The sequence below is a fragment of the Pezoporus occidentalis genome, unplaced genomic scaffold, assembly GCF_034315485.1.
Source record: "Pezoporus occidentalis ecotype Australia unplaced genomic scaffold, CSIRO_AGI_Poc_V1 ctg178, whole genome shotgun sequence".
Lineage (NCBI taxonomy): Eukaryota > Metazoa > Chordata > Aves > Psittaciformes > Psittacidae > Pezoporus > Pezoporus occidentalis.
Genome location: NW_026913618.1, coordinates 1,130,754 through 1,151,399, shown reverse-complemented (window position 1 = coordinate 1,151,399; position 20,646 = coordinate 1,130,754). Strand labels below are relative to the sequence as shown.

General features: G+C 54.6%; 1 protein-coding gene across 2 annotated transcripts in view; it reads right to left on the bottom strand.

Moving 5' to 3' along the window:
* The window catches only part of PKD1 (polycystin 1, transient receptor potential channel interacting), an 84,432-nt gene extending 72,012 nt beyond the window's left edge, over positions 1 to 12,420 (bottom strand). For both annotated transcript variants that reach the window (XM_062614793.1, XM_062614794.1), the window contains exon 1: positions 12,090 to 12,420. In XM_062614793.1, the coding sequence (XP_062470777.1) occupies positions 12,090 to 12,343 (254 nt within the window). In that variant the 5' untranslated portion in view covers positions 12,344 to 12,420. The remainder of the gene's footprint in view (positions 1 to 12,089) is intronic.
* Between the last annotated feature and the right edge of the window lie 8,226 nt (positions 12,421 to 20,646).

Genomic DNA, 20,646 nt, shown 5'->3' with positions numbered 1-20,646 from the left:
AAGTCCTTGGCCAAACCAAAACATCCTTGTTATCAGCTCTGTTCCCGAGCTGAAAGTCAAAACACTGCACTGCACCAGCTACCAAGAAGGGGAAAAATGACTGCTACTGCTGAACCCAGGACACCTCCACATACTGATGACCAAGGGGGACTGAAGAGCAGCCCTAGCTCGGCACAACACGGTGCATCCAAAAGGGTAGGTGGGAAGGATTAAATCACTCCTCTGCAGAAGCCAGGACCCTATGGTGCAACACCAAGACTCTCATCTGCCTGTGGCCCATGCAGAGACAGAGTAAAGCAACACAAGCCTTTAACTCTGTAGATTAATCCAGTAAGATAAATCCGATGGGACCGTTCTCATGGTCACACCAGACACTCACACTTCCCATGTGCTGCTCCCACCCACGTTGCCAGTGGCTGTAAACTCCCATATTCCCCACAGATGGGCATTAATGGCTTTGTTACTGCCAGACAGCTCGTGAGCTGCCAAGAATTAGGAGCCCGAGAAGTTAAAGGAAACAAGTGTAAAAGCTGAGTTGCAGCCAGAAGGAGAATTGGGACCCATCCGTTTCACGTGCCTGTGTCTCATCCCAACAGGAAGCCTGAGCTCCTGCTGAGGGCTTTTTCTTGCTCTGGGTTCAAGGAAGACACAAAAATGCTACTGCTGCAACGTGTTTTGTGCTGTAGAAGGCAGAATCCCTCCCTCTGCAAGGCTGTGTGCCAGACTGCAGCATCCGGAGACACAGCTCCTTGTGCCCTCCGCTGGGTTTGATTGGGCAGAGGATCAAGACACCCTGGAACTCCCCACTGGAACACCAACACGCACCCTAAGGAGGAGGAAAGGGCCAGTCTCCTCTCCCCCTCATCAGCCACCATTAAACAAACAAGGAACAGCAGGGATCTTGTAGTGCACGCTACAGCCAAGAGCTACCAACAGCCTGGTCCTGAGCCCGCAGCGTTGGCAGGCCCAGCCCTGCAGCCCCGAGGCACGTCTCGACCCCAGGACACGCTATGGCTCATGACACCCCTATTCCACTCTGAGCCCACCTGGAAAGGAGATGGATGGCCCGGGGTTTGCCTAAACCCAGGCATAACCCTGCATTCCCCGGGCTCCTCAGCGAGATCCCACTGCTGCCAAGCACCACGGTGGGACCCGCAGTGCCACAGTGACAGCAACAGGCTGCCAGCGGCTAAGGAACAGCATCAGGTCCTTCTGCTCCTGGAGCCCATAAGAAGCAGCCACATTTACCCCAGGAGCTGCCCCCCTGGGCTGGACTCAGCGCTGACTTCCCATTTGGGGCTGGGATGGGTCCGTTTGGGAACTGAGAGCTCAGCCTTGAAACAAACCCTAAAGTTGGGTAGAAAACAGAACTCTTCCTTTTTCGAGATGGTTTAAAAGAAACCCCACGGTTCTGATCACAGCCACCTTGAGATCCTGCTGGCCCCGGTACCTGCCACACAGTGCCGGTGCAGCACAAGGTTGTGTGCTTAGCTCTATAGCAAGAGGAGGCCAAAGCACAAGCAGGGGTGGGAAAGCAGGACCAAGCTCACCAGTAAGCCTCTCAAAACACGCACTGTTTGCTGCCCTGCCATTTACCTTGCTCAGAGGGAAGACTCAGCTTCCCAAGAGCTGCTGCAGGACAAGGTTTTGGTGCCTTCTAATGAGGACAGCAGAGCACAAGGGCACTTCTCCAGCAGCCAGGCACTGCAGTGTTCAACTCCCATAAATAACCCCTACAATCCTCCCGCGGCGCGAGGAAGCATCGGCCCCATTGCTCCCACAGGGGAGACTGAGCGCGGATGAATCAATGCCAGCCCAGCCCTACAAGCAGGGTCCCAACTGAAAACAAACCCAAGTCCTGCTTCCCTTCTGCGTCCCAGCTGTTAGACAACACTGCCCCCAGTAGCTCGGCTCTCTTCCCAAACCGAGGTATGCGCTTCAATTCCCGGACTGCGGAAGGGAGAAGGACAGAGCGGGAAGCAAATCCTGGCCTCGGTAGGCACATAGTGCACAGCCTCTATGGCTGCTGCAGCATTAGCGGCTTCCAGGAACTGCAGAGCAAGCCAGTAAATACACCACCAGCTCCGCTGCCACCTCCCTGCTCGATGGGAATGATCAGGAATTGCGGGCAGTCTGCACAGGGATTAAAGGTGCTCCATGTTGACCAGACCAACCTGCACGAGGAGAGGACACAGGGCAGGGCTGTGTGCCCTCAAAAGATCCAGGACTCTTATGACTTATGGAATGCCTTCCCCAAGCAGCTCCAGAGTGCATCTACTCCAGGGCAAGCTCTGCATCCTGTGCGAGCGGGGGTGTTGGGAGATTCATTTCCAAACTTAGCCTCCTCTCCCGCTTCTCTCTGAAGCTCTGGGATCATGCTACAGCCTTGGATGTGTCACAGCTTATCCACAGGAAGCCAGAATGCAGCCCTGAGCTCTGCTGGCTTGTTTTAGAGGTCTGGTGGCTAGCTGTAATTAACCCTTTAAATGCTGGTTTAGGCCAGAGGGATGCTCCATCTGACTGGCTGCATAACACGGGTCACTACACTAAGCACAAAGCAAACCCAAGGTAATACAACTGCAATCTCTGCAGCTCATTCATCCCCCCAGTGACCCAAGGCCAGTGACATTACCACCTTGTCATCTTGCTGTCCTGCAAGCAAAGGAAAGGCAGAAAGCCTTGCAATAAATGGCTAATAGCTGGATGCAATGAGTGATAGGAGGGAAAGCAGAGAGGGGAAGGGCTTCAGATGGCAGGGTCTGGCTCCTGAGCTTCTGAAGTTGGTTTGTGTGGCAGAAACCCACCATCCAAGACCCAGTGATGCTCCTGGCACCCCCTGCACAAACTGGGGTGTGTCTTCTCTCTCCATTAAATGGTGTTGTGTCAGTCCAGCACAGCCTCAAGTACCGCCCAAACACCTTAAGCTTTGTTTCCACACTGCTGTCCTACGATGTGCTATGCCCCGTAACAGCTTTCCTGCACAAAGGGGCAGCAGCTTTCTTTTCCCTAAGTGAAACCACTACTTACTGCTGGCATGAACACAATCCACCACATATATTAGTTTTAACACAGCTGTAAGACAAACACAGCCTCACCCTTGGCCTCTTCTAGCTTTTGCCTTCCCACCTCAAGTTTTGTCTGCACCGAATTCCATAAGACTTGTGATACAACCACCGCACTGATCCATGCAATCGGAGGTTGCAAATCTCGCCAGAGTTTAGTCTATGAAGCCAGCAACTTCGTGTTTTCCCTCTGTAGGAGTAAAATAACGTTCCCACACTCGGATCGAAACCTTTGCTCTGCACAGATTTAATTCATTACTTATGAATCTCTGGCCAACGCCGCCGCTGGTCCTTTCACTGGCTCTCTACTTGCTGTCACCTCCTGAGGACAGGGAACCCCAGGGAACCTTTCCCTTCCCACGTAGTCAAGTAGCTTTGCAGGGATCCCAAGTAATGGCTTCATCAACTTAGTGCTTGTGTTAACAGTCCTCTTGCAGAAATCACCCAGGTAGCAATAACGAGCTGCCCTTTACGACTGCTTTACAGAGGGTTGGGCAGGGGCCAAGATATTTTCCAATGGAAACTCTTCTCCCAGGGAATCACCCTGCATCGTATTTCACACAAGGCCTTTGGTTGGTTTTAGGAAATGGGAGAAGATTCCTTTTTAATTGTGCTACACTTAGGTGCAAGGGCAGTTTCGTGACACGAATCACTGAGGAGTCACTGCACGGCCTGCAGGAATCACTTATGAGGCCGGAATGGCCGCAGCTCTGCTAACACCTCAAAGGAAAGAGCCCGTATTCCAAGCTTATGCTTACGCAGGATTGCCTGGACCACCTTCAGGACTTGGGTAGGAGCTGCCTCTTTGCTGTGTCTGCACTGTGCCTAAGCTATGAGGCCCCAGAGGTGGCAGCGATACAAAACACTAACGGTACCAACTGATTGCTCCTTCCCTATCCAAACTCCTCCTTTTGAAAACACACGCGTGCCAGAAGGCTTTCCAACCTTTTTCAGCTGGAGAAGAGTGAAACACAGCTCCCTGCCCTTTCACAGGGTCTTCACAGCACTCCTGTGACCTGTCTGTGGGTGACAAAGGGAGACAGCATCCCAAAGCACATCTCCTCTATGTGCTGAGGACGTTCATCTCAGAGGGGCCTGTGGGAGTCACAGCGGAGCTGAGCGGAGGGAATGGGGCTGCAACACTTTCCTTGGAGGCTGCACTCTGCCCAGCTGCGGTTTCCAAGCGTTCCCTCGGCTCTCTAAGCCCCAGGAGAGGAAATGTGGCTGGGAGCGCCTGGCGCAGGATGGGGCCCATCAGTATTGTTGTTATCACCCCCCCCCCCATGGCCTGCCAGGCACTGCCTGCAGAGCGTGGCTCGGATGGGTCCCAAGCAGCTACGCAGCAGCCTCTGCATGTGAAAGCCATTAAGCGACAACACAGAAGCAGCTCATGAGGCTAAACCCATGCACGCTGCCATGCTGCCAGAGAGACACCAGGGTGCCGGCACCGGGCTGCACGTAGGAGCCATGTACATCCCCCTTGAAGCCAAGGTTGGTGTGGCCAGCTCTGATAGCTCCTACAAGACACAGACAGTGGAAAGCATCACCCCTGCACAGCCTGGGTGCCAGCACTGCTGTCCTGCTGTTGGAAATGTGGCATGTGGGAGCATCAGCGAGGCAGGAACTGGAACATCTGGTTTTCCCGAGCCACGCTTGGAAAGGATAAGCTGTATTCAACCCCTAGAACACAGCCAGCCCAGCTGCAAGGCAGCAGATGAGCAGAGCAGGACAAAATTAGCCACTTCTGAGGCGCTCCTTCAAGCAACACGAGGTTGCCCTGCAAAAACAAACACACAAGGAGGAACATCGTGGGGTTTTAATGCAGCTGCTGGAGGGATTCATGCGCTCCCATCACCGCAGTGATGCATCCCCTCGAGTCACAGCTCTGTGCGCGCAGCAGATTCCCACCTCCCTGGGTCTGCCCGCGGCGCAGCACGGATCACAGCCAGCATCCCCACTCCATCCCAGACAGGACCAGACAGGGGAGCTTCCACCGACCTGACCTAAACCAAAGCCTGCTGCTTCAGGCCGGGCTCCCTCCACCCCCTTCCCAGGCGTGGCTTTGAGAGAGAAACTAAGATCTTTGGCCAAGGCAGCTCGTCTGGGCTCTGGCGTTCCCAGGCTTAGCTGTTCCTCCGTTCCTCCCTCAGGAGGACTCAACCCACACCCTAGATCCTCTTTTTAGACAGCCCCTCCCACCTCTCCCTGACCATGAGGCATTTGCTCCAGCAGAACCTATTTAACCCGTTCCCAGCATGGCCTCTGGCTGAGCAGGGGAAGGAAGGTGTTTACAGCATCCCACACAAGCCCCCGCACCAGGGAGAGGAAGGAGAGGCTTCTCCCCATATCCTAACAGTATCTGTAGGGAAAAGTGCTCTTTTGCTTCTGATTTAAGTCCTTCTCCCTGCTAGAGCAGCCCAGAGCAGCCTTGATCCTATGGGCCAAGGTGCCAGAGGATGCTGCAATGGATGCTGCAGAGGCTGTTGCTGGGGACCTGCATTAGTGATGTCTGAACCTGGAGGTGGGCACAGGCTCCAACCAGGGCTATAAACTCCACCCTGGAAACCTCCATTTCAAACTAGTGATTAGACCTTATGACTTCATCATAGACATGCAAAAACAGCGTTGCACAGAGCCTTCTTGACACAAGAAGCTGCCTGTATAGGGGAGCAGAATGCAAGTTGCCCAGCTGCTGCTACAAGACCAAAAGGACCCGGTGTGGTGGCCAGGCACAATTCCAAATGAATAGGAACAGGCTGGCTGGGTCCTGGTTTGGACCCAGAGTTCATGTCCATCCAACCCCAACCAGTCTATGATTCTGTGTCACTAGAAACTGGACCACAGGTTTGTCAAAAGGAAGAGCTGCTGCAGACTGTGCCTGCTGATGCTGATGATGCTCAAGAGCATACACCAGCATGACTGCAGTGGGAAGAGTGTCCTATCACATCCCAACACCATGCTGTCAGAGGGCAGCCCACAGACCCCAAACTGGAGGTAAAGGAGGGCCACATGACTGAAATATGCCGTAGGTGGGAGATTCATCACCACAAAGTGAACATCACCATTCCCCTCCATCAAGTGCTGTCACCAAAGCAGCATCTCAGCCTATCGTAACAATCAAATCAAAACTGACACTTGCTAAAACAGAACACCACAAGCCCATATGCCACATCTGAAACACCATCTCCAGTCTCAGCTTGACTTTCTTACTAGCATGATGCCAGGCAGCCAAAGAGATGTACTTGCTCCTAACCTGAGGGGAACCGGTTTTACTGTTGCACTGACAGAAAACAGCTGATGAATATTACACTTTGATTATCCCTGTTTAAATCCAGTGGTAGCACATCAGCAAAGAGGATCAAACCTTTTGAGGGAAGGGAGGAGCTAGAAAGTGAGGACAGAATCTGTTTACTGCTCACGGTTCCTATAACATACCACAAAAGCTACAGCTGGTCAACTTGCACGCTGTTGATGCTCTTCCTGATGACAGCTAGCCTCGGAAGAAAACAGGAATGGCTGTCATCCCATGGGTTTGCTTTCTGCACCCTTTGCAAAGCGAGGACTAACGCTGTATTTCAATCTGACATTTTTAGGTTTGGCAAGCAGAGATGGCAGCTTCGCTTCGGTGTCCACGTAAACAGCAGTCCTTCGCTACGAAAAACAAGCTCATTCTTTACTGCAAAGGCCGGGTCAGAAGTAAGGGCTGGGGATGCCTAATGTGACACCTTCACCCTCCTGTTGCGACAGGCAGTGACCCTGGGCAGAGCATGTTCATGCAGGTGGCAGAAGCTGCAAGGGGAGCTGCAGCTTTCCAGCCTTCAAGCCTGATCTCAGCAAGGCCTGGGGAGAAGGATGGGCTGATGCGGGCTGACAGAAGGGTGGGCTGATGCGGGGTAGCAGTCATCCCTCTGAACAGCAATAGCACCATTAAGCACAGCTCACTAACAGAGCTGCCAACTTTCCACTGTGGAAGAGACAGATACATTCTCTTTGAGCCTGACAGTGATCGCCTAAATCATTGTGTTGGCTGTTGTGGGACTGGTTCACAAGTTCCATGTCCCCCACCACTCTTCTCATGGTAAGCGCAAGACCCCTGTGCAGCCCGCAGGAGCTCCCCGCGGCACCGGAAAGCAGGGCTTTGCTCCTGAGCTGTCCGTCTGCACCCCTGCTTACATTCTTATTCATGTATTATGACTCCAAGACATGCCTGAGGACATCTGGGGTAAATAAGAGACAAGACACAAACTCCAGCTGAACTGCAGAGATCAAGCAAAGCACAACAAAGCTTGAAGAAATGGAGAAAGGATGACGCAGACCCGCGTTATGGAAACCACAGCGTGGAGAACGCGGCGTGACGAGAGATAAAACGAGGAATCCCGTTAAATGGCAAACAGGGAGAGAAGCATTAACAACCCATACGAGTCTGTTTCACGCTACCTTCTGCCTGATGCTCCGTTTTAAACCCCTCTTTGCGAGAGCAGAGTGAAAGCAGCTGGGAGAAACGCAAGAGAGACCTGGCAGGGTTTGCAGGCAGGAAAAGAGCAGGATCGAGCCTGCACTTTCACTCCAACAGGGAAAAAGCCACACGCGGAAAGGCACCGCGAGTACACTTAAAAACTGCAGGGAATACAGGGAAAAACGAGTGCAAACAGGACATGGTATTATCTATTCAGTACATATACAGGTGAGGCAAGAGGAACCCCAAAAGATGAGCAGCTACACGGGCTTCTTCTCTATTAACATCTACCAAGGGTTGCAGCCAGCATCTGAATGTGCCCAGTGGGGCTGAGAGATGCAGAGCTACAGCTTCTTAACGTGCGGTCTTCCATCGCTACCAGGGTTTGTAGGCTGGGCTGCACCAAGCTGCAAATCCCCAAATCACTTAAACCCTGGGTGAACATCAAAGAAGCGAGCCACCTTTAGGGGTTATTTCACTGCAAGTCTTGCCACGGAGCAGGAACAGCTTCACGCACCACCTCTACGGTGAATGCCTTCTCTTACCCAGCAGGACTTTATAACCACCACCAAAAAAAAGCCAGTTCTAACTTAGGTTTCTCCATCACGGGCACAGCACTTGGATTCCTCTGAAGCTTTAGGAAGGAGCACAACAAACAACACAGTGGCTGCTGCAGTGGCCTTACGGTGACACTTACACCAGAGATTATTAATGCTCTGACAGAGTACCACAGAATCGCCTCCTTGTTCCGTGCTTGAGCTGCAGCTACAATTTACATCTGTGATTTGTCCCTTCCATAGGCTGAATGAATCTCACTCGCAAAATATTTACCTAACACCTCATTTGGGCCTTTTCCCCCCTCCGGAATTCCTTACAAAAGAGAAGCCCGGCCTTGTTTGAGCTGGGGATACAGCCCCTTGTGAGAATGACATTCCAGGCTGCTTGTGTTCTTGCTAGGAACAGCAGTAAAGCTGTTCTGCCTTTGCGGACTGGACACTACCATACAGATGCTTCACTGCCTGTGGGTTTACCTGAATTGGAGTTTAGCTTCCACTGATGCTTTTCCCCCCCTCCTGATAGCTTTTTAAGGCATTCTGAGCCTTGAAAAGGCTTTCACTGCATCACATAACAATACCAAAGCCTATTGATCATTGCCAACCCTTGGGATTGAAACGATCACAGACTATAGGTCCACGAAGCATAGGATGCCTTTATTTGAAGCAGCTTCGCTGGGGTGAAGTCACCGCTGGGCACTGGAACCCCAGGGCTCGCTGCCAAAGCCACAAAGAAAGCTGTGACCCCCAAATCTGCAAAGCTTCTGCAGGGCTGTGGTGACAGCAGAGCTCCTCTGATCTCAGCTTCTCCTTCTTATCCCTCCACTAAGAGCATTCCACTTCGGCGAAGGGAAAATAGGGGAGTTTCAGTGCTAGCCTTTTAAATCGAGATCCTAATCTCCACTTCAAAACTGCCATGAGATTAAAGACACGTTAGAAGCAGTCAATACTTGCAAGGGAAAGGCAGAACATCTTTAGGAGGTTTATTTGCAGTTGAGGAATGAAAGCAGTGATGCCAGCTTAGGGAAGAGCCAAGTCTCCAAGTAAAGGCGAACAAACTCCACAGAGCACTTGAAAAGCCATCAGATCAGAGCGTTCCCGAGATGGAGAAACTCAGAAGTGCAAATGCTGCTGTTTGAAGCCTGCTCCCCCTGAAGTGCAGGGGTTTATGCTGCGCACGCTATTTGGAAAACCAGACTTTGCTCCCAAATCCAGCCAGACTTGGCGTTAACACTTCATGAACCCCGCTCCGGCCATGGGATGGGGCCAATATCCCCGTTTGCTCAGCCTGGAGACTGCTCCAGCCAGGTATGGAGTGCCTGCAAGCAGCAGAACCCATTTCCTCAGTGATTCTTCGGATTGGGTACTCATGCTGTACTCCCAGCAACAGTGCTGCCGAAGCTGGCGTTTGCATCCTCAAAGTTGCTACGTCCGTAACGTCGGATACGAGAGGACTTGATTCCCTAGGACTCTTCCCACATTTGGGATCACATTTGCTGAGCACAACTCCAAGCAGAGGCAGGGAGCTTTGGCGCTGCTGATTTCCTGAACTCGGCCTTCCTAAAGGCTGGTTTCAGTTCAGACTGACAATAAAGAAACAGACACTGGAAAAAGGAGGCTTTTCTCTAATGAGACAGGGATCATTAGAAGCATTATTTACTTTATCTGTCAGTGTTCAATAAAGGGAACATGAAATAACAGACAAAACTGCTTGCATAACTTCACTCTGTCATGAGCCAAAGTCCCTCGCACCCTGACATCCGTAAATCTGCCATGGCTGGAAGGACAACGCGAGGGCACATCCCTCCTTTCCCATCCTCGGGGGGTCAAACAGGGCTGTAACCTCCTCCCCAAAGGAAACCCCTGTGCTTCAGCACATCTTATAGCAGTCATCACTACATCACCAGCACACACTTCCTCAGCGGCAGCGTGACAGCGCACAGCAGATGATCTGCTGCCTGACAAAGATGACTCTACAGACTGAATTCCAAAGGCAGCTGTCCCAAAGCATTCCCCCCACTACGCTGCTCTCAACAGGGCTGTAAACCGAGGTTTCTCCACTGCAATCGGAGGAAGATGTCAGTAACACTATCCTGCCATTGCAGGACATTTCCTTCAGTCCATTTCCCCTTCCCATATTCCAGCTGCTTTGTTTTGCTGACCTGCGAGAGCTTTATGTCCATCTCCAGTTTGTCATTGCCCAACAAGATCTCATCCAAAACGTTCTGGGAGCTTTTACAAGTCAGCACCTCTGAACAACAACAACATAAACAGCCTCAAACGCTTAACTACCGACCTTCATACCCCTAGAAACACACTGTCATAATCCCCAATCCCTAAAGAGCCAAACGAAGGCCTCATCAGCACAGGCTTCACAGGGCTGCTCTGCAAGTGACCAGCCACCGCGGTCACAACGGCACATTCAGCCTCCAGAGCTGCAGATCCCCAAACGAAACTGACAACACACAATGCAATGGCACAAACGCCTTCACAAAACCCAGTCCTTCCCAGTTAGGGACCTTCTGCCACCAACAAGGGCTGGTTTGTTCGGAAAAGTCTAAACTTGTAGGGAAAGCGTTGGAAAACAACTTGTCTCATGGATTTTGAGGGGTTTTCCTGGAGACAGTCTACACACGTCTTGCCGACCCAGGATTTACTGCTCACTGCGGTACTCCTGCAGTATCACTCATCTACATTAACACTGAGAAGTGGAAACTTGGATAAGAATATCCAAACAGAAAAGCAGAGCCTTCACTTATGGAGACAGCAGCAGCAAGGAGTTCATCTGAGGGTTGTGCCGGGCCCCACGTCATCTCTCCGACGTGAATCACTCAACTTTTCTCTCCTCAAGAAACAGGGAAGTTTCTTGTTAAGGAAAACAAATTTAGGTTCAAAAATAAACTTAAACCAAAAAAAGAAACCACTTTTCCCCTGTTTCTTGCATCATGCAGTGACTTCACTTGAGTGACTGAGCACATGGACTATTCTAACGCCACTCCAGGAACACACCTTTCTCCAGTGACTTCACTTGAGTGACTGAGCACATGGACCATCCTAACAGCACTCCAGGAACACACCTTTCTCCTTGCAAACTGATTTTCCAAACCAACACCACCAGCCTCAGGACACCAACACAACTGTCACCCACCCTCGGCTTCCACCCAGACATTACTATTTGAGCTTGTAAACGGAGACTTTTGGATTCTCTGTTCACAGGGTTTAAACCGCATCCAAAGCTCATTTCCCAACATCGCTCTCCTGTGATTCCCCCAGAACCAAAACTCCCAGCACAGAGCCCCTGCTCTGGCAGCACTGCGGCCCGTCAGCATTCCCGAGCATCCCCACGGGGACGTTACCCTATGGGGCTGGGCTGAATCCCGAAACCCTTTATCCCATTGCAGACAGACCCCAGCACATCCTCACAGCTGTCAACTTTCGTGGCCATCAGCGCATCCACACCAGCCATACTCATTAAAGCCATGGACCCCCCGCACTGCCGGATCCAACCGGGCTGGAAAAGCCCTTTAAGCTCACCCAGTCCAACTGTTCCCAGCACTGCCAAGGCCACCACTAACCCGTGGCACTGAGGGGGTGTGAACACTTGCAGGGACGGTGACTGCAGCCCTGCCCTGGGCAGCCTGTTCCAATGCCTGAGCACCCTCTGGGGCAGGAATTGTTCCTCAGCTCCATCTAAACCTGCCCTGGTGCAGCTTCAGGCCGTTTCCTCTTGTCCCATCCCTTGTTCCTTGGGAGCAGAGCCCAGCCCCTCCTGGCTCCATCCTCCTGTCAGGCACTTGTAGGGAGCCATCAGGTCCCCCCCGAGCCTTCTCTTCCCCAGACCGAACCCGCAGCCGCTCCCCATCACCGCTGCGCTCCAGCCTTTCCCGTTCCCCATCCCCTCGCCCCTTCCCTCCGCGGTGTCCGCCCCGCAGGCCCGCGGACAACTTTCCGCCCCGTGTCCCCGCTGTCACGGCCCCTTCCCCAGCGCGGCCCCTGCGCGGAGCCCCCGGTACTCACAGCGCCGTGGCGGCAGCGGGGATGGCGGCCGCGGGCCGCTCGGAGCCGCGGGCAGAGCAATTGACGAGGCAGGCGGGGCCGGCGCAGGTACAGTCGGCGGCGCAGGGCTGGCAGGCCGGGACCCGGGGCGCCCGAGCGGCCGCCAGCCCCCCGCACAGCAGGGAGCAGAGCAGGCACCAGCCCGAGAGGGGCAGCCGCGCCGCGGGGACGCCATGTTTGCGCTGTGATCCAGTGTCTCCATTTCCCAAAGGCATCTCTCCCTACGGACATGGCATGGCCCCGGCTCCGCCGCTCCCCCGGCCGGCCGGCCCGATGCCGGGCCCGGCCGCGCCCCGCCGCGCTCCGCCGCTCCCGTGCTCCGCGCCCGGCTCCGCCGCTGCTCTCAGCGCCCGCCCCGCATGGCGGCCTCCCCCCCCCCCGCCCCGCCGCAGGCTGCGCGCTGCCCGGCCCGGCCCCGCTGGGCTCCCGCTCCGCCGCGCTGACAGCCCCGGCCCGGAGCCGCTCTCCTCTGCGCTCCGCCCGGGCCGCGGCCGCCGCCTCCCCCCGCTCCGCCCCCCGCCCGGCGGAAACCCGGCGCCGCTCCAGCCTCCCCCCGCCCCGGGCAGCGGCGAGGGGAGCGCGGAGGCACCGCGGGCGGGGGCACCCCCGAACCCTGCTCGGCAAGAGGGGCAGCGGGGGCCGTGAGGTTGGAGGTGGCCGGGGGCAGGCGGATCCCGTGGCATGGGGGTCCCGGGAGCTGCGGGATCCTGTGGGATAGCGGGGTCCCGGAGGAAGGGGGTTTCGGGAAGCAGGGGAGGATCCCGGAGTCTCGGGGGTAGGGGCATCCCATGCAGTAGAGGGGTCCCCGGAGCAGGGGGGAATCGCGATAAGGAGGTCCTGGAGGAAGAGGAATCTCGGGGCAAAAGGGGACCCTGTGGCTTAAGGGCGTCCTGGGAGCAAGGGAGTCCCGTGGGGTAGGGAGGTCCCGGGATCTGTGGCATAGGGGTCCTGGGAGCAGGAGGATCTCAGGGGGCAGAGACCATGCCGGGGGTCAGAGGCATCCAGGGAGCAGGGTTATCCCGGTGGAGGACATCGCCAAACCCAGGGAGTGCTGCTGGGGGGATGCCTTGGTTGCCTGGGAATGCCAAGGGAAGGCTTTCCTACCTCTGCTCCCCTGGGAGCCGGGCGGAGCGGAGCAGGAGCTCTCCGGAGGCTTTTGATGCTCAGTTCCCACCACTGGAGCCCATTCCTGCCAGCCTGTGGGATCCGGCCGGATTTGCAGGGTACAGTGTGTGTGATCACCTACATGGAGTTCAGGTGTGTTGGAGGGAGATGAAGAACGAGGCAGGTGCTTCTCAGTGGGTTTAATTAACCCAAACCATAACAAAGTAATTGGATTTCAATGCCACCTGTGATGGCTTGGTCCAGGGTACCGGCCATGGTTCACAGCTGGTGAGGTCAATCCTGTCATGACACAAGGCTCTCCTCAGGGATCTGATTGGTTCTAGGTTGAAAAGACTGAGGAATATGAGTAAAATGAAGTCACTGTACAACCAAAGGGAGTAAAGACAGCCTTCAAGGGAGAAACCACAAGGATGGGTGGGAGCAGAGCTGTGCTGGCTCTCCGCAAGCAGCATGGAGCCAGAACAATGGTTCGGGTGGTACCAGATGCACAACGGGAGCCCCAAAGCCTCCTACCCCTCTGCTGAGAGCAGACCCGGGTTGAGGAGGGCCATGGGGGTAAATTTTGTCTGTTTCCTGCATGTGATGCCTCTGTGTGGGCTGGCTTTGGGGCCAGGTTCTTATCATGCACCTCGTGACAGCTGCTGTGGTCCCACACAGGGGAAAGGGGCATCTTCCCTTTGCTGGGGGATAACAGCTGATCAGCGCTGAGCTCCATCCTCCTTGGGTGCATGTAAACCTCAATAGGTCAGGAAAGAGGAGGATCTTTAGCCAAGGGTGTCAATCAGTTTGGGTTTCACCCTCATGGGATGTTTTAAGCCTCTTTTGATTTAGGCATGTGGGATTCTTCAGGGAACAAGGGACTGAGCTGCCAGCATGGGGTGTACACCCACTGTGGGGTACGGAGGTGGTGTTACACCTCCAGAGCTGCTCCCTGCTTGACGCAGTGGGCTTGATCCAGGATGGTCCCAATCCATCAGTGTGGGTTTAGGTATTATCCTGTTGAAACCAAAGGGGTGCCATTAGCTGGGGCTCTGGCTTTCCTTATCCAAACACCAAACAAACAAGCCTGACAACATTCAGTTTCACTGCCCGAGATGGTACCTCCTGTATGTGAGAATTCACTTTCCAAAGACATTTTGTGCCTTTTGGACTTGAAATCGACTCGAAAGACACATCATCCCCTGCATGATGTATTGTGCCCGAAATAGCTCAGTGGTTACTACTTCCTCATGTGACTACGATGGGTTTGTTTCCTCTCCCTCGATTGTAAATTGCTCTTTGGTTGGTTTTTTCCCTTTCTTCTGTACTGATGCCTGTATTTTTTGGGATAACAGCAAGGAGAAAGTATCTTGTGTATGGATTGTAATGAGATTAGATCACTAATGTAAGCCAGCAGATGTAATGGAGTTAAGGGCTCCCCCCCAAAGACGGGGCTGCCAAGCTGCAATGAGGGCAGCAAACAAGGAAACAGGGCTTGAGTGGCAAAGGAGACAGTGACTCTCCATACAGCTGCGAGAGGAGAACTTGTTCCCATTGGATCCCAGTTTCTGGTCTCGGAGGGTCTTGTCGCTGCCGAGTGGGTTCTAAAACACAAACTGCAGAAAATGATGGCAGTGGAAAATGTTCTGTGGGCTGGGAGGCTGGGAACGGCTCCTTGTGCGGATGGGATTCTCCTGGATCCTCCCACTGGCAAGGAACGAGAGTTTCTCAACGCTGTTTACTTGAAGCAGGATGAAAACCCCAACGAAGAGGGTGTTAATTCCCCTGGCCCACCGGCCCTGCAGGCTGAGCACACCAGGGGCAGGGACACTGGTCAGCAGAACGGGACGGAGCTGTGGCCGGGCGGGAATGTCACTGCTGCCTCCAGGCCCCTCCGGCCACATCCCAAACAGGCCATGGATGTCCTCAGCCAGAGAGCCCTGAAACTGCAGTGCAGGAGGGAAGGAGGGAGAGAAGAAAGAAAGAGGGGAAAGGAAAGGGAAGGAAAGGAAGGGGAAGAGAAGGAAAGGAGAAGGGAAAGGGGAAGAGAAGGAAAGGAAAAAGGAAAGGAAAGGAAAGGAAAGGAAAGGAAAGGAAAGGAAAGGAAAGGAAAGGAAAGGAAAGGAAAGGAAAGGAAAGGAAAGGAAAGGAAAGGAAAGGAAAGGAAAGGAAAGGAAAGGAAAGGAAAGGAAAGGAAAGGATAAAAGGAAAAAAGGGAAAGGAAAAGGAAAGGGGAAGGGAAAGGGAGGAAAAGACACAGCCTGTCCTCAGCCAGGGTCCAGGGGGTCACATCTGCCCCCATGTGCAGGGATGCAGGTCCCTCGGGTCTCTATTTCTCCTGGGAGGAAACGGCTGTTTCCATCCCTGCAGGTTCCCGCTCCGTGGCTGTGTTGGGTGATGCCTGATGCTGTCCCTTGCCTACATGATGCTGTGACCCATCCTGCAAAGGGGCTACCTGAAGAGTGACCCCCACAAGAGGCACCTTCTTCTGCCCGGTCCTGGCTCCTGCTTCCCCTCCCGGTCTGAGCATTCCCCAGCCCGACAACGGCACCACAGCCGCAGGCTCCCCATCGCCCCCAGCCCTCCCGCACCGCGGCCTCCCGGCGCTGCGGGGCCGGTTTTGCGGGGCCCTGGCACCCTCTAGCACCGCCTCGGGAGCCAGGAGCGGGGAGGGAGCCTGGAGCAGCCTCCGGTGCCCTAAACAGGGCTGTCCATGAGCTGAGAGCAGCACAAGACCCATGCAGTGAACGCTATCGAGGTGTGATGGACCCACTGCTGAGCATGAGCATCCCACCTCGACCGTAAGGAGCAAAGCTCACAGCCCATCCCGAGTGTGACTGATCTGTGCTGGGTGAAGGAAGCAGCGATCTGCCCATCAAACAGCTCCCCTGCACATCTGCAGGGCACAGAGAGCTGGGCAGGGCACATCTGGACACAGCTGGACACAGCCCATGCCTAAGGAGATGATGCCACCACCCGGCTTCAACCCCATGGCTGTCATTTAGCACTGGGCTTCCAGCTGTGCGGGGCTAAGCTGAGTCAGCAGCAGCACAAGCCCCCTTTGGGCTTCTCCTGGATGATTCTGGGGGATAGTTTCGGCTCTGGAAGTGACTTTATTCGCACTGATCATTTTCATCCCTTCGACTTAGTGGGAAACAGCCGAGCAGTTTTAGTGACACCACGTTGGTGGCAATTCCACCTTTATTTCCCAAACACTCCTTCAAAGCAAACAAACCTTCCTGGTTTCTCTCAGTGTTCTCCATCATTCACAGCTTTTGGGGGCTCTTGACTGCTGGAGGCGCATTCCCATCAGGCTGAACTTGAACCAAGACTCCTGGTTTCTGGCTGTAGGCACTCACTGCCCATTCCCACTTGTCTCTGCCCCATGTCAGGAGCTCTGTGCTTTCCAGGGGGGTTTGGAGCTGCTGGGATTTTCCCATATGCAGGTCCCTGCCTGACAGCAAGGCAAGGGCAGAGGGGTGGCCCATGGCAGGGGGTTGAGGCTGGATGAGCTTTAAGGCCCCTTCCAACCCAATCCATTCCAAGAGGAAATGTCCAGCCTTCCTCAGAGCTTGCAGTGATGCAATGATTTGCTCCAGCAGCAGCTTATTCCCAGCCTGGCTCTTAGCAGTCAGCTTATTCCCTGGAGCAGCAGTTTATGAGCCTCTGCACGTTTCCATGCTCCCTCATTACTGCTGCTCATTACTTTACAGGGCCCCAGAGCCCTTTGTGCATCCCAGAGCTGGGGCGGGCCCTGGGTATCTCTGTAGCTCTGCTGTGCTCAACTCAGCATTGCCACTGGCCACTGGCTGGGTTTGTGCTCCCAGATGTACTCTGACTGGTGTGAATCTAGCTGGGATGGAAAGGGCTGAGTGTGCACTGATAATAGCAACGTATGGGACATTCATACATTGCTTTTGAAGGCAGAACCGTACTGCAACCCTTCCCCACCTCTGGATGCGTCTGTGTGCGGCTGCAAAATATCTGGGATGGTTTTAAGCTGAGATGTTCTGTTTCTGAGCATTTCAAATACACCCGAAGGCCTGCGGATCTCTCAGGAGCTGGGAGGCTGAGCAGTTGCTGCTCAGCCCTCCCTCTGCCTTAGCAGGATGCATTTCAAAGGCCCTTTGAAGGTCCAACTCGTTTGAAAGCTCCTGTGGGTGATGCTGGAGCCGGGGACTTTCCTGCCTCAAACCTTGGCTCGTTTTGATCTTGGCACAGGGAAAATTCGTTTCCTGGCCTCAGCCCCGTGCAGGCTCATTAGGATCTGGCACCACCACCTTGAGCGTGCAGGAGGGGATAGTGGGGCCCAGGGCAGCACCGCAGCTCCCTGGGGATGCCCACACCAGGGCTGCAGGATGCGCCAGGTCCCACATGCGGCTGGCAGGGAGGTGGGATGTCACCTGCAGGGAGCAAAACCCGTCAGTGCAATGAGGGGGCTGTGTTTGCTGGGGTTGGTTTGGTTTAGTGTCAGCAGCAGGTCTGGGTGCTGCTGCTGCTCCCAGTGCTGTGGTAATCCCTGGATGCCGGAGGGGGAAGCTGTGCTGTTTGCCTGCTTGAGGCATCAAAGGGCTCTTGCTCTGCTTCTGCAACCTTAGTTCTTGAGCAAGGGAAGGATTTGGACCCTGAGCAGGAACCCCATCCCCTCCCATCCTATCCCATCCCATCCTCCTGATGCCCGTTTAGGTGATGTCTTGGCAGTGGTTTGGTTGGTCCTTCTGTCACCGGTGTGGGTCCTCCTCTTGGACACTGCCCCGGTTGCAGAGTGCTGGGAAAAGTGGTTTATTTGCTTGACATTGCCTTTTGAAGGAGACCGAGAAGGGGGTAATGGGGGCAGTTCAGTGGGCAAAGCAGGGCTCAGGCTTTGCCCCTGCACATGCAGAGGCAGGCTCTGTGCGGTGCTAACAGCATCTGTCCACCTCCATGGTCTACAAGCTCCCTTGAGGGGCTGGTTACTGCTATTACCGTGCATTGCTCCAAAAGCAGCATCTTCTGCTAACACCAGTCCTGGTGCCAGGCTGGATGAGCTGGACCCACCAACAGCACAGTGCATTCAGCAGAGTTCACTTTGCCAATAGAATTCAATGGATTTGAATGCCAAGAAGCACAGACTTAGTAATGGGCTGGGCCCTCCAAACCTCCTGGGTGCTTCATAGGGAAAATGATGGCGATGGAAGGCTGGATGGAGCCGCAGGTGGATGCTGCCCTAAAGCAGGGAGCAGAGAAGTAGGATGGAAGCAGAGGGAGTGAGCACAGGAGAGATGGAAAGTTAAATAACCAGAGGAAGGAGGGTTGTGGCTATGGAAGAGAGGAAAGAGATAAAAGCAGTCTCGCAGCAAAACGCTGGAATTGAACTTCCACAGCTGCAAAAGGAAACAGTCACTTCCCACACAAAACCTAACGGATGGGCTGTAATGATGGGAAGATGTCGGAGGAATTTCAATTAAAGCCAGCACCAGAGGCAGTGAGATTGGAGTGTTCAAAGGTACATGAGTGATGGGGAGGGAAGGACAATAAATGGCGAGGGAGGGAATGGTGCCTGCTCAGCATGGTGTGGGCTGGGCCCTTCCCAAGGCAGCAGAAAGCCCTTTCCCATTAAGCACATCCAGCACATGTCCTGCATCCTATCCATGCCCCTTTTGCCTCCCGCAGCCCCACACCTCCTGCATGGGCTCTGCTCCATGGGGGAGATGCTTGCTGGAGCAGGGCTGCTGTCTTCAGTGGATGTGCTCCCTGTTCATGTACAACATGAAACTGAGCTCTATGTGTTGAGTCAGCCCCACGAGCATAGTGTCACCTCTGTCCCCATCTGTCCTCCTGCATTCTGGTGATGCCCACTGCCTTCAGGCCCTATAACTACAGCTGCTTTGGAGTGGGAGCTGTGTGTGCCCTGTAGCAGAACAGAGAGTGGGAAGAGCTCCAGGCTGACATCTGATGAGGAGAAAGTCCCCTGAACCTCGGCTCTGCAATAGGTGACCTCTGCATTTTCAGCAGCACATGGAAGGAGCCTGCACTGGTTTTCCCGCAGCCACCAGGCAAAGGAGATGAATGTCTTCCAAGACGGCGCAGCTGACATCGTGTCTGATGGGAATAGCTCGTCCTTGCAGCCTGCCTGCTGAAGAGACATCTCTGCTCCATCTGCGCTGGCAAAGAGCTGCGACCGGGAGGGCAGCAGCTCAACACGTTCCTGGGATGCTGGGAGAGGCATCCGGGATGAGGCGAGCATCCCTGGAGCAGCGACGGAGCAACCTGGGCCAGCAGGAGGAAGGAGGGATGTGGCCTCGCACTGAAATATCTCACTTGGCTCCGAGCACAACGTGTGACTTCTGGCACACACAGAACCCTGCGGATTCCCATGCCAAGGAAAACAGCACATTAAAAACCCCAGAGCACGGTGTCTGTGCAGAGCAGCTGGTCAGAGCCCAGGGAAGGCTCTTTGTGTCTCCAGCCCTGCTCAGACCTCTGTCCCCAGGCTACGAATGCCGAGTAGAGAGGTGCCGTTCCCCATGGCCCTGGAGGGGCTGTTGGCACCGGCAGAAGCTCCGGCACTGGCTGTGTTTACACCCCTCATATGCTGCAATGCAACAGACCTCTTGGGCTGACAGCCCTTATGGGGACAAGCTGATTTTCTGCCTCAAAAAGCAGATTTCCCCGCTGTAACAGATAAGCACCGCCACGGCCATCCCCGCTCAGAGCCCTGCCAGACTCCGCAGCCCTGCTTCCCCACTGCACGCCGTGTCTTCAGGCGTCTGTTGCTCCATCAATCTATTTTTAGCAGGCATATCCCCCTTCGCTCAGCTGCAGCTATCTGATTAGTTCCTGTAACTATACAAGGAGCAACATCTCCAGGCATGACTGCAATTGCTGAGCAGTGTCTCCACATACACGTTTTCCAAGAGCGAAACTTGCTGGAGATGCTTCTCCCTGCGGTACCCAGAGCTTTGCCACTGCTCCAGGTGGAATTTGGGGGTGCCAGGGTGTGAGGAGCAGCACTGAGTACACAACCTTTGGTAAAGGCAGGAGTATCCAGGTGTGTTTCCCCGCTCCCACTGTAATAAGGGGCCATCCTCTCCACCGTTGCCTCGATGCGGTGGTGATAAGCAGCTGGCTTTGTTTGCTCTGGAACATGAGGCAGGTGATGGAGATTTCCATCGTCGTCATCGGCCCAGAGGGGGGAAAGGTCCCTGTGCCCCAGCAGGGGGGTGGACCGGGCTGTGTATCCCCTCCTTGGGGCAGGTAGCACCTTGGAAAAGCTCCACCACGTCCTCTTCATCGCTCAGGGACCAATTAAGCCCCCTCCAGACGCACAGATGGCTCCGGCATCGCACTTTGCTCCGAGGCCTCAGCCTCTATTGACTGCAGCTACCCTGGAAAATCAGATTACAGCGCAAAACGCTGGGGCGGAGGCTGCTCT